General features: G+C 38.6%; 1 protein-coding gene across 2 annotated transcripts in view; it reads left to right on the forward strand.

The window, feature by feature from the left end:
• MRPS9 (mitochondrial ribosomal protein S9) overlaps positions 1-13,031 on the forward strand; it is a 65,090-nt gene that overhangs the window by 40,516 nt on the left and 11,543 nt on the right. For both annotated transcript variants that reach the window (XM_082743635.1, XM_082743636.1), the window contains exon 5: positions 5,246-5,325. In XM_082743635.1, the coding sequence (XP_082599761.1) occupies positions 5,246-5,325 (80 nt within the window). The remainder of the gene's footprint in view (positions 1-5,245; positions 5,326-13,031) is intronic.

The following is a 13,031-nucleotide window of genomic DNA, read 5'->3' on the forward strand; positions in this document are numbered from 1 at the left end:
TTGTCTTAGTCCATTCAGGTTACTATACACTGGGTGGCTTACAAACCAAAGAAATGTATTTCTCCTAGTTCTGGAGGCTGGAAGTCCAAAATCAAGAAATCTATTCACTTCAAGAGCCCACTTCCTGGTTCATGGACAGCTGTCTTTCCCTGTGTTCTTACAAGGGGGCCTAGGATCTCTGGGGTTCCTTCTGTGACTGCACTCATCCTATTTATGATGGCTTTGCCCGTATGACCTGATCGCCTTCCAGAGGCCCCATACCAAAATACCAGCACATGGAGGATTAGGCTCCAACATGAATTTTGGGGGCAGGGGAAGACAAATAGTCTGTAAGAAGTAAATAATGTAAATACAGCTTAATACCATTTGTGTTTTTAAAAAACATGCAGACAGTCCTCTGTATATCAGTAGGTAGGTAGACATAGGTAAATAAATTGAAAGAGTCTAGAACAATCAATTTCAGACTTGTCTGTGGCAAGGGAATTCTGGTATTTAATCTTTATAAAAACAGTGGACAAAAGAAGTACTCAGAGGGAAATTGATAGCATTGTGAAAGTGTATAGTAGAAAAGAAGATCTAAAAATCACTTGTCTAAGCTTCCATCTTAGGAAACTTGACAAAGAAGAGCAAATTAAATCTGAAGTAAGCAGAAGAAAAAACGATAAAAATCATAGCAGAAGTCAGTGAAGTTGAAAACAAGAAATCAGTGAAGAAAATCAACAAAAACCGGTTCTTTGATAATAGATTTTATACGTCAGTTTTATTTTATCAATAAAATCGATGAGCCTCTAGTCAGGCTAGCTGAAAGAAGGGAGCATGGACACAGATGATTAGTACTGGAAATGAAAGAAAGGATACTGCTACAGATCAGGGACATTAAAAAGACCATTAAGGAATACCATGAACAACTCTATGCCTCCAGATGTGATGACCTATAAGAAATGGACCAATTCCTTGTAGGTTAGGTACAATCTGCCAGAACTTACACCAGAAGTAGACAATTTGAATAAGCTTAAATCAATTAAAGAAATTGAATCAGTAATTAATAACCCAGAAGACTGAGGTTTGGCTATGGCTTTTTATGTACAACACCAAAGGAGAAGCTGGATTTCATTAAAATTCACATTTTCTGCTGTGAGAAAGACCCTGTCCAAAGAATGAAAAGACAAGCCACAGATTGTAGAAATATTTGGAAAAGATGTATTTGATAAAGAACTGTTAACCAAAATATACAAGGAATTTAATCTTAAACTCAACAGTAAGAAAACCAATGACCCAATTTAAGAATTGGTCAAAGTTCTTAATAGATAACACAGAAGGTATATACATGGTAAACATGAAAAGATGCTTCACCTCAGGGAAATGCCAATTAAAGCAACAGTGAGATACCACTACAGGCCTTTTAGAATGGCCAAAGTCCAAAACACTGACACCACCAAATTGTGCCAAGGATGATGAGCAACAGGAGCTCTCATTCATCACTGATGGAGATGCAGAAATGGTACAGCCACTTTGAAAGAAAGTTCGGCGGTTTCTTACAAAACTAAACATAACTCTTCCCATACGATCCAGCATTTGTGTTCCTTGGTATTTGTCCAAAGCGGTTAAACACTTAGGTCCACCCAGAAACCTGTAGAAAGGTGTATAGCAGCTTGATTCATAATTGCCAAAACTTGAAAGTAACCAAGATGTCCTTCTGCATTTGAATGGGTAATGAAACTGTGGTACGTAGAGATGATGGGATATTCTTCAGCACTAAAAAGAAGGGTGCTGTCAAGCCATGAGAAGACATGGAGGAGACTTAAATGCAAATGTCCGAGGGAAAGAAGCCAATCTGAAAAGGCTACCTACTATATTCTACGTATATGACATTCTAGAAAAGGCTAAATTACAGAAACGGTGGAAAGGTCAGTGGTTGCCAGTGGTTAAGGGGAGTAGGTGGAGCACAGAGGATCCTTAGGGCACTGAAACCACTCTGTATGATATTATAGTACTGGATCCAAAGTCACCAAGTGTACAGGAGTGAACCCTGTTAACTGTGGACTTAGGGTGATAATAATTCTCCAGAGAGAGTAGATTCATCACTTGTAACAAAGGTACCACACTGTCAGGGGATGTTTTATGATGGATGTGGTTATGCATATTTGGGGGCAAAGATGGTATATGGGAAATCTCTACCTTCCTCTCAACTTTGCTGTGAACTGCTCTTAAAAAAAAGAAAAAAAGCGTTGAAAAAATAGTGAAAGAAGGGCATATCGCTTAAAATTAATTTTATAGAAAACATAGTTAAATGAAGGGACAGTATCAAGAACACTACAAACTAAAATACAGGTAAAACTTAGAAAAATATACATGAATTTTTATGTAGAAAATTAGGAAAATTATTATGTAGTAAATATGAAAATTAATAAAATTATAAACCTCATAGGTGAAAGTCTGAATAGCTAGAAAAAAGATTTCATGTTCTGTAAGGAAAGATATTGGAAAGTTACTTCCTTAAAAATTAACAAATGTAGTATAGTTTTGTTTTGTTTTTAAGATTTTATTATTTATTTGACACAGAGAAACACACAGCCAGAGAAGGAACACAAGCAGGGGGAGTGGGAGAGGGAGAACAGGCTTCCCAGAGCAGGGATCCCGATGTGGGGCTCGATCGCAGGACCCTGGGATCGTGACCCGAACAGAAGGCAAATGAATAACAACTGAGCAACACAGGAGCCCCCGAACGTAATATAATTTTAATCAAAGTCCCAGTAGGACTTTTGGGAGATATTTATAAGCTTAATTTGAAAGGGTAAATGTGTAAGAAGCAGAGAGAACTTTTTAAAAAGAAATAAGGGTAATGTAGGAACCTTACCCTATCAGCTATCAAATGCAGCAAAAGCTTATTTTAGTCCAAGGGTGGTGGTGTTGCAGTGTCCTGACAGACCAATGGACCAGATTAGAGTATTCAGCATCAGCATGTTTGTTAATGTCATTTTTTGTGAATTCTAAGAGAGTTTTTCAGTTTTAACATTTTTGACCACAGGATTAATTTTACAATTAATGTAAACCATGATGTTCAGCATTTTCTCCTTCCTTCTTTGTATAAGACACATGATGGGGCATCTTAAAATCTGTGACATCTTGGATTGAATGAAATATTATGAAATCAAGTATATACACACGGACTTCTATATACTCACACACAAAATGAGGCCCACTCAAAAACCCCTCCCAAGTTTTACAGTAGAGTCTTATGTGCAGCAATGATATTTGTCTTTCTTAGGCACTTTCTGACTCCTTTAACACTACATACAATGCAAATGGATTGCATAGTGAAGTTACAACTATTGGAAAATATGCAGGATTTCATGAAGTTTGAGAATGATGTTGGAGAAGTATTTAATTTATCCACTGCCTTTGGCATATAAGAATCTAGTTTTCTTTTTCAAGCTAAAATCCCTGTCAAGACTTTTCTTCAGAATTTATTATGAAATTTTGGTCTTTGTTTTAAATATATTCACTTAAAGTGTCCTGTGTGTAATGTCAGTTACCCTCAGAAGCAGAAATATCCTACTTATTGTACAGGTGGTATTTCAACACAAGAGCGTAGTGGGGCATCTGGATGGGAACAGTCAGTTAAGCGTTTGACTCTTGGTCTTGGCTCAGTTCGTGATCTCGAGGTCATGAGATCGAGCCCCACTTTGGGCTCCGTTCTCAGAATGGAGTGTACTTAAGATTCACTTCTTCCTTTGCCTCTCCCCCCTGTTCGTGCTTGCTTGAGTGCACTCTCTTTCTCTCTAAAATTAATCTTAAAAACAACAACAACAACAAAAAAAAACCTTGACTCAGCGGGAGAGTGTAGTATCAAAAAACTGATGGGACAAAGACTCTCTTTGCTGCACAAGGTAATAACTTGGATTCTGCCTGATGAACATAGATTTCAAATAGATGAAATTTCTGAGCACGAAAAAAAAATAAAAATTCCAGAAGAAAATATAGGAAAATAGTTTTTAGAAATCCCAAAGTCTTAAAGCATGCTCTCTCCATAGAAGTGATATTGTCCCTGAGGGGACATAAATGGATTCATAGGAGGTGAGTAAAGGCTGAACTGCTAGAATGTTTATGACCCTCCAAAGGACCTCTGTATACATCAACAGATCTATGGTATATTTGTGATATTGAAGTTTCATGGGGAGGGAGGCAATTAAAGAAAAAGATGTCTAGCGAGGCTCACTTAGTAGGGGTGATAGTGAGAAACAGCCAATAAACCATGCTCTAGAGAAAAGTGACAGATTCTACAGTATGCATATATTTTAAACTTCTTGACTATGAAAGACACTGGAAACCAAAGTAAAAGGTGGGTGACAAAGGATTTCAACACATTAAGGCTGTCTGTGTTTGTCTCACATACCCTCCCCATGGGGGGGTAAAAAAAAAGATAAAGGACCTCATTCCTTTTAAAAAAAAAAATGCTTTCTCTAAAAAAAAATTTTTTTTAAGAAGTGAGTGTTAGATTGGGAGAAAAGAGTTTTCAACTTCTGTAATTGACAGAGGAGTGTACCTTTAACATATTGAAGTTCCCACAAATGGTTAACCAAGAAACAACAGTAGAAATAAGGGCAAAGGATGTGGAGTCAGGTTTGGTTTATTTACTACAGTGAGTCCATTCCTCAGTTTGTTTGGTGCTTATTAGATGTGAATGACCATCTGTATTTCAAAAGGAATTACACATAACACCTTGTGGGGGCCCTTCTGTTTTAGACATTTGAGTTCTAAGAGGTGTGTTACCACAGAGTTGGATCAAATAATGTGGCATGGAAAAATCCATTTAGTTTTTTCTTTGTTATTTTATGCCTTTTCCTAATTTCCTGAATGTATGACATCATTGACTTTATCAGTGTCCCTTTTTAAGAATATGGAGTGTGTTGTATTTTTAGCCAAACCTAAATTCTTTGTTCTAACAAGATGATTTTTTGCTATTTTATGTGTGTTTATTTAAAACAAGTTCTAGAAATTCTCATGATGAACTGCACAGGAATATTTTATCAGTTATGAACAGTTTTATGTTAATGAGTGTGAAATATTAAATATCCTAAATAGTTTCCAGCATGTTAAACATGCTGAACCAAATACTAAAATTCCAAATATTAACGCTGTTTTGTCATTAAAGTTAATCAGGATTGTAGACATGTCTCCTAACTTCAGCTAAATATACCTATAAATTTTTATTTTTGCTTATTTTCATTTCACTTTTTATTAGCGATCCAGTGGGGAGAAGATGGCCGTCCATTTCATTTTCTCTTTTATACCGGCAAACAGTCGTATTATTCATTAATGCATGTAAGTATATTACATCGATGATTAATAATATGAACTGTAAGCTTAAGTGACTGTAGCAGAGATCTTGCTCAGCTTCAGGATTTACCTAGTATGTTTCAGACTGAGCAAAATTAAGATCTCTAGAGGTAAGGCAGTATGTCGAAAGACTTTATATCTTACTAACTCATTTTTGCTAAAGGTAAATAAACACCATAGAATTTATATCTGAATGTCTGGTTTTAAAATGCTGGTATTTAAAATTGAGATCATTTTTTGGAGGTGGGTGCTCCGCTCAGTCATAAGGCACGCACGTGCGTGGAGGGTAAGGCTGCTGTCAGGGGCTGTAAGGCGTTTGCCATGGGCAAATTGTTGTCTGTACTTTTTGTTTATCCTATACAGTTTTTGCCTTTCAGAGGCGAATGCAGCATTATGAGTCTAGAATTTGTGCCCTCCAAAGACCTAAGAAATGGTTTTATTACACGTTGACTTGCAACTGCGTTTGAGTGTACCGGGAGCAGCTTTTTCTCGTTGTTGTTTCAGTGCTCTGAGTGACTGATAGCATGCAAATTTGGGGGTTCCCTAGGGTATTACGAATAAAATGGCTAGCTGCTAATACCCAGTTTTGGACAACAGAACCTATCTTGCTTTAAGAACATGGTGTCAAGTTTTATTTTCTTCATTATACGGTTTTTAAAAAATTGCAAAAACATGCACCGGGCTTCCCCGGCCTCAGTCAGCTTTCAGGTTGCTTGAATCCCAGGCACACATTCACTCGGCTTTTTTAGAACTCTCTGGTGTTTATTTGTGCTCCACAAACCCAAAGGACAAAATCCCCACTTGTCAGGTACATTTATTTCTTGGGGAAAAAAAAGAAAACCTTCTTTTCGCTTTTTGTTGACCTTGGGCAAATGAGCTTCTTGCCCTGGCAGAAATGAAATGAATGATAAATGTAGAGTGTGTCTTTGCTGACTAATGGAGCTGCGGCTGGCTCTCCGCCGAGCCTCCCCCGCAGCCCGAGGCTGCCCGAGGACCCCTGCTGTTCATTTAAATAGGTATGTCAAATCTGCCTCCAAACGCCGCTGGTTTGATCTGTGGTAATATTTGTGAAGGTTCCATATGGACTTGAGCCCCCTGCAGTGCTAAGAAATAATGTACAACGCTTCATGGTGCAGACGCAAATTTTCTCTGAAAAGGGATGCAATGCTGCGTTTTAGCTGTCGGAGGGGATGATGGAGCTGACGTGCTAGGCCTGTCAACTTGTTACACGGATGGGTTGCACGCAGCGAAGCTGTGGAAAATCTGTGCCTTTTAACTTTTCTACTTAATCACGGTTGTAGCATTGCCTTTAGACTGTATGCTACATTAATTCTCTTCCTGCCTTCTGCCTTTCATCCCGAGTTTCACGGAAAAAAGTAAAGTATGCAGGTCTTGTAGGGGAGCCTTATCAAACAGCTGTCAGCTGACAAGCCATTTGCATTTGTTTGGGCTGAAACTGAGCAACCCAAGGGCAAGATATTTTGTTGCATTCCATCATAATGAAGAAATTACACATTGTAGAAGGGTCCTAACATCGGTTTGGGTTGGTTTCTGTGTTTTAGGAAGGTACTGCTCAAGAAAACGGTCGGTTTCACTACCGTAGTCTAACTGAAGATGTCAAATTACAACTGATTAATAAAGGGTTTTCTTTTGTTGTTGTTGTTTTGTTCTGAGTAATACAGTTTCTGTTACATAGATCTGAGTTCTTCAGGCTTTTCTGTTCTAGTTCAACTCTGTAGTTTAGGTCTGTTCATTGTGTCGGGTGTTTTGACTCCCCAGGCAGTGTGGGGCTTAGCATTTGCTGCAGTGCTTATCGGAACAGTTTGCATGTATGAATGACAGATTGTTTGGTTTGACCTGAGTGTTTTAATTCAAATCATTAATAAAATCTTGTGTTTCTAAATCAACTTTTTATGGAATCTTAAAGTAAATGTATGCGTGGAAAAAAAGGACAAATGCTTTCCTAAATCTGCGCCCATCAGCTTCCTGTATGGCCGATGCTCTTAACAGCTGTGGTCGTGCCAGCCTCGTTTCCTAGATGGTGCAGGTTGATCACCCTCCTAGAGACCCTCTGCTACTCTGAAGCACTGTGACTAAATATCCACTGGTCACTTTACACTTTTGTAGGGAAGCCAGGCATCGGGTATAAAGAAAAAAAGGATAAAACTTGAAACTGCTTCATGTGTTGGCTCACTCCTTTGTTCTGCCTCCTCTTGGGGTGGGGAGGGCAGTGAGGATGCCATTCGATTCTGTGGGAGAGTGATCCCACTGCAACAAGGAGTCGACCCCCAAAGACTGTGGCAGGCCTTAAACACTTGGAAGTGTATCTTTGACGTTGCCATTTCTTTTGATACAGGTTCTTACCATGTGACACCGTAAAAAGACCCTAAGGCAAACTAGGTTTTCTGGTTAGCTAACTGTAATTTTGTGAGGCATGGCAGTTGTGGGCCAAGCTTTTTGACAAACAAACAAACAAAAAACCTCATGGGTCTCAAATATGTGTGCAATTCTGGCCAGGAGACCTTTCTGACATCAGTTAACCTTTTTGTCTTCTGTAATAATGCCAGTTCCTCTTTTTCGTATTTAGTCACTGTTGGTGTAGTAGGCTTATGTATTACCTCACAGCAACTAATACAAGAGAGTCCCTGTGTGGCTTATACTTAAGGATAACCTCCAGTGCTTTAGTGAACACTGTTTCCAATTGGCCTGTCATCAGTCCATCCGGTCTTCGTGGAGAAGCAGGGAGGTTTTTGAGGGAAGATGAGGACGAGAAGAAAGAAGCAATTTATTGTTCCTGCCCAGATGTGAAGTGTGATAGATGTGAAGTGGAGTGGAGGAAACGTGCTGATCCGTAGCGGTCTCAGCTTTTGTAAATGTGTTACTTTCCAAAGGTTGTTGCCCCCCTTCCTTGGGATTGCCTTTCTCCTATGGATATAATATATGTCTTCAGGTTCCTGGGAAAGTCCGTATAAACCCACTTACTTATTTTACACTGTAGTGGATGTGGGATACATATGTAATGTAAAAAGTATAGGACTGAACAAACAAGTAGTGTCTTAAGGAGTAAAAAATAGTTTAAGTAAAAAGAAGTAAGAGACTTAAGAAGTTTCTCAGAAGGTCCTTGAGTACTGAAAAGGGAGCTCCACGCTTGATGGCTTTGGCTCATCTGTCTTTTCTCACCGGAAATGGATGGCTTTCCATTTCCTTAATGGCCATATGATGAGTAGAACTTGTATACTTCTCAGACATGATTTAGAGTTTGAGTTTAGGGTTTCAGGAGCAGAAGGAATGAACAGAGGGAGAAGAAGAGAAGTTTCCTGCAACAACTGAGCCGAAGTGTAAAGGAAAGGGAAGACTTTTTAAAGAGGATAAAGGTATGTGTGCACTAAAGAAAATGCTATGCCATGGCGCAGCTGAGCTGTGAATAGCCTTGGTCTAGATGAGGGAGAAAGCCATGTGTGCACAGTCAAGGGACAGGGTGGAAGGGTGGTCTGTCTGCCCTTGGGGCCTGCCAGTCTGGCGGGGGCAGGGGGGTGGCTCCCCTTGCCCACAGCAGCTGGAGCCTTTCCCGGCTGGCCACGCTAGTGATAAAGAAGGTTTTACCCATGAGCAAGACATTTACAACCTGGACAGCCATGGCTGAGTTTGGGTAAGGCCTTTACTTGTAGGAAAAATGTTAATTCAGGTTTACTCATTAATATATACACATTCTTGAAAAATTTTAAATTCACTCACTATAAGCAAATTGAAAATTATTTAAAATTCATTACGGGAAGGGATTATTTGACTCTAAAGTGGAAACCTTTTATAAAATTTGATTCATTTAGTCTGGGCTTGTCTACTGCAGCCTTTCCCAAAGTTTGCTAAGAAACACAGTTAATAAAATATTCTTCATGACAAAGGTTCTGCCATGAAGTGAGTTTGGCAGTGCTGCCCCTTGAGTCCTGGGAAACTCCACCAGGAGCTACGGGATAGCATTATAAAGTGTGGCAGTAAAGAAGCCTGTTGCGGTAACCTACTGCTGCTCAAACATTGAGTCACGGAACCTTTGCTGCCCGGAGCCCCTATTAATGTTCCATGAGACCAGTGCTTGGAAAAGGCCGTACAGACATTTAAGAAATCAGTTATCAAATACCTTGGGCATTTGCTGACATTTCATACAAACTCCCTCACTCCAATTTCTGTGATACAGTTGTGCATCTCTTTTTGATGCAGTTTTTACTGCTCCAGGAGTTGAGCTTCTTAAATCTATAAGCCTCATTTATATTTTAGGATTCACTTTATAGTAAACAGTGGAATATTTTCAAAGGATTTCTGTAAATTGAAGGAATTACATGGCAACAGATGAAATCTGTTCCCAAAAAAGTTGGAAGTTAAGGAATAAATAGATCATTATATATTATTTAAACTACTCTGCTGAAGTGAAAAGAAAAAGGTTAAAATTTGAAAGAAAACCAAGTAATTCTAATCCTGATAACTTATGCATAAATGGGATTCATTTGCCTTTTGAAAGAAGCCTGGCTTATTTAGAAATTATCTGGTTTATTTTAAATGACTTAAGTAACCGTCTGTGTTCATAAAGCATGAGAACAACAGCCCTAGAAGTGACTTCACTATGTGAAGATCCCAGACTTCAAGAAACAAAAGTCCTGGGACTTAGTGCCACAGAACTCTTACGTAGTTTGCATCATCTTTGTAACCTTGTGGTGACTATTTAAAATCTCTGATTTCGTGCCCTTATCTTTTAAAAATGGAGTTAAAACAGTGATCCTTCTCTAAATGAGGTATTATGAAATAACTCCTTAAAACTGCAGAGTGCTGATTTTTAAAAAGCTGCAGGGTGGTGGTGACATATTTCTGCCTGCTCTGTTAAGGCTATATATGCAGTGTATTGTATTCACAAAGTGATAGCAAAGGGTGTGTGATATGTCACTTGAAACATTAGATAAATAGCAGTAACTGTGATAAATGAATTCCGTATTATGTTTATTTCATTTTATTTCATTTATATGCCAGTAGCCAAAAATTGGGATGATTGCTACTTAGGAAATCTGATTTTCTGTGATTTTTTTTTTTTCCACAAATGCATATTTTAAGTCCATTACTTTCCTCTTACTTAACTAGTATCTAAGATTTACTGTCAGTTCACTGTTGTATGTTTTGGGTATCATTTGGGTATCATAGACTTCTATACCACCCCCACAAGAAATTTTATTTGTTTACCCTTCCTAAAATTGGAATTTCTACATGATTAACATAGCCAAAACAGATTTGAGAAGGATACTAAAAAATCATATTGCTCATGCTCTTGGAAGGATTTCGTTTAAGCATCCCTTTTCTGTAACCTGAGCATCTGGTATTTTCAAATTAGGCACCTTCTAAATTTGACTCATACATTATGGAAATCTGATGACATGAGGGGTGGATAGGCTTGCTTTGATTTTATGAAATATTAATCATAGCTGTGATTAATGATTCAGCATTTCACATCTGGGTTATTCCTGTCATATTTGAAAATTATACTATTAAATACTGTATATAAACTTAGTATGGGTGGGGTCACGCTAATTCTCTAGTGTCCTTTAAAAATTAAGTGGAAACTTAACAATATACCAGAAGCTACCAGTGATAATCTGTGATGCTGACAGTTCCTGACATATTTTATACCCTCTGGGATTTTTTGATGCAGGTTAGTACACATCTCTTCAGGGAGCTAAAGCTATAGACTCTACTTTCCAGAGAGCTGTTGTCTCTAACAGATAGAATCTCTAGAGTGGTCTTATTATATAGAAGAGAAAGAATAAATAGAAATGGTCCACCAGTAAAAGTGTTTCCATTGTTAGACTCTTGAATGCCATCCCTCCCCCCTGCTGTCATTTCTTGACCATTACCATGGGTCAGGCACTGAGCTAAATATTGATGCATGTTTTCCTATTTAAAGAAATGTATGGGGTGCCTTAATGAGAATTATGTAGTTCGATGGATTACAACCATCAAAGTGTAAGCATCTGCTGTAAATGAATTTACCATGTTTGAAATTTGACATGTACTGGTTTTGGCTGGTTTTCTCATAGTACACATTTTTTCTGATTATCTCACTTGCACTATTTACAAATGATTATGGAGCTAAATATAACCATGGAAGGTAATGGCACAGTGAAAAAAAAAATGTGAAGAAGAGCATGGACTTAAAGTTGGTCCAGAGTCATTGGAAAATGATGATTACTTTAGCAGTCCACAAGTGACTCAAAATTTGATGATGAGGCAGGTTCATTATTATTACTGTTTTCATAGTTGCTGTAGTTATTCCAGAAATTAACAGCCTTACAAACCAGAGAAGGCATCTTATTACTGTTGGTGGTGTTCTCTAGGATTTGGTTTGTTTGTTTGTTTGTTTGTTTGGCTGGCTGGATTTGAAAGATACTACATCTCTGGCTTCCGTACCCTCAGAACGTCCAGATTCGAGCGGACCAGAGAGACCTGTTCTGTTCCCCAGATCCCCAAGGTGTAGCAGTGTGGCTGGGCCCGGCCTGCCAACAGCCTGGGGCCAGGTGTACAGAGAGATGCAGTGTGCGTGGAGTCTGTCTACTTCTTGTGGGTTCTTGTTTCTTCCTTTATTTTACCTGGTCAGAGCATTTGAGAATTCCTTTCTAGAAACAGGTGTACAGAAATTTTTTCGATACAGTATCCAGTTGGGGTCACAACCGAGTACCTTAGCTTTCTAAAATGAGTTATAAGTCAAATGAGACTTAACCAGTTCTTGGGAGATAAATTACACAACCAGTCAAATGAGGCTTACCAATTCTTTGGAGATAAATTGTAGAGTTTTAAGTTGAGTAGCAGGTATACATATTACATGTGGATGGTTCACATTCATTTTTGCTTTCTTGGGGGTAGACTGTTGTAGTTCTGTTGCCACAGGCAATGGATTTGTACTATGGATATAGCTGTAGAGACTGTTACACTTAATAATGAACAAGAGAATAGAATTAACTGAATTTTTCCCTTTGTTATGTTATGTTGTACTAGGCTCCTGGTACGTCTAGTGTTTAGATCCAAAAGTCAGTGTATGTAACTTGGAGTCATTAAAACAGATCAGTGGGCCCACCCCAGAGGTTCCTCATCTGAAAGTCTGGGTTGGGGCCTGAGAAATTACGGCTTTAACCAGTTCTACTCTTGTGCTGCTGCTGCTTCCCTGGGAACTGACCTTTGCAGTTACCGAACTGGTGATGCTTTCACTTTGTTTGAGATCCCCATGTACGCAGTTAATGTATGCATGCTCGTATAGACAGAGACCTGTGCAAAGAGACACTTTCCATTTTTTTAGAGCAAACTTCCTGAGCAACCTTGTGAATTTTACGGCAGCTTAATCAGAGCCCACAAGAAGTTGCCCTTCCAAAATCGGCAATTACTAAGACTGGGATATGGATTGACATGTCTACAGTAACTGGTTGTTACTTCATTATTGGACAGTAGCTGGTGATATTGGAAGGTGACATGATCAGCAAGGGTAAAAATGTCATTTATATCATCTCTGTCATTTATATCATCTCTGGCTCATCCTTTGAAAATGTTACTCATTAGGTATCAGTGTGGTAGATTATGTTAAATCTTAAGTGAATACACACATACTGCATGTGAGTCCTCAGTGAACACTTGTTCAGTCAAAAAACTAGGAGACAACTTGCATG

The sequence above is a fragment of the Mustela nivalis genome (assembly GCF_964662115.1).
Source record: "Mustela nivalis genome assembly, chromosome: 8".
NCBI lineage: Eukaryota > Metazoa > Chordata > Mammalia > Carnivora > Mustelidae > Mustela > Mustela nivalis.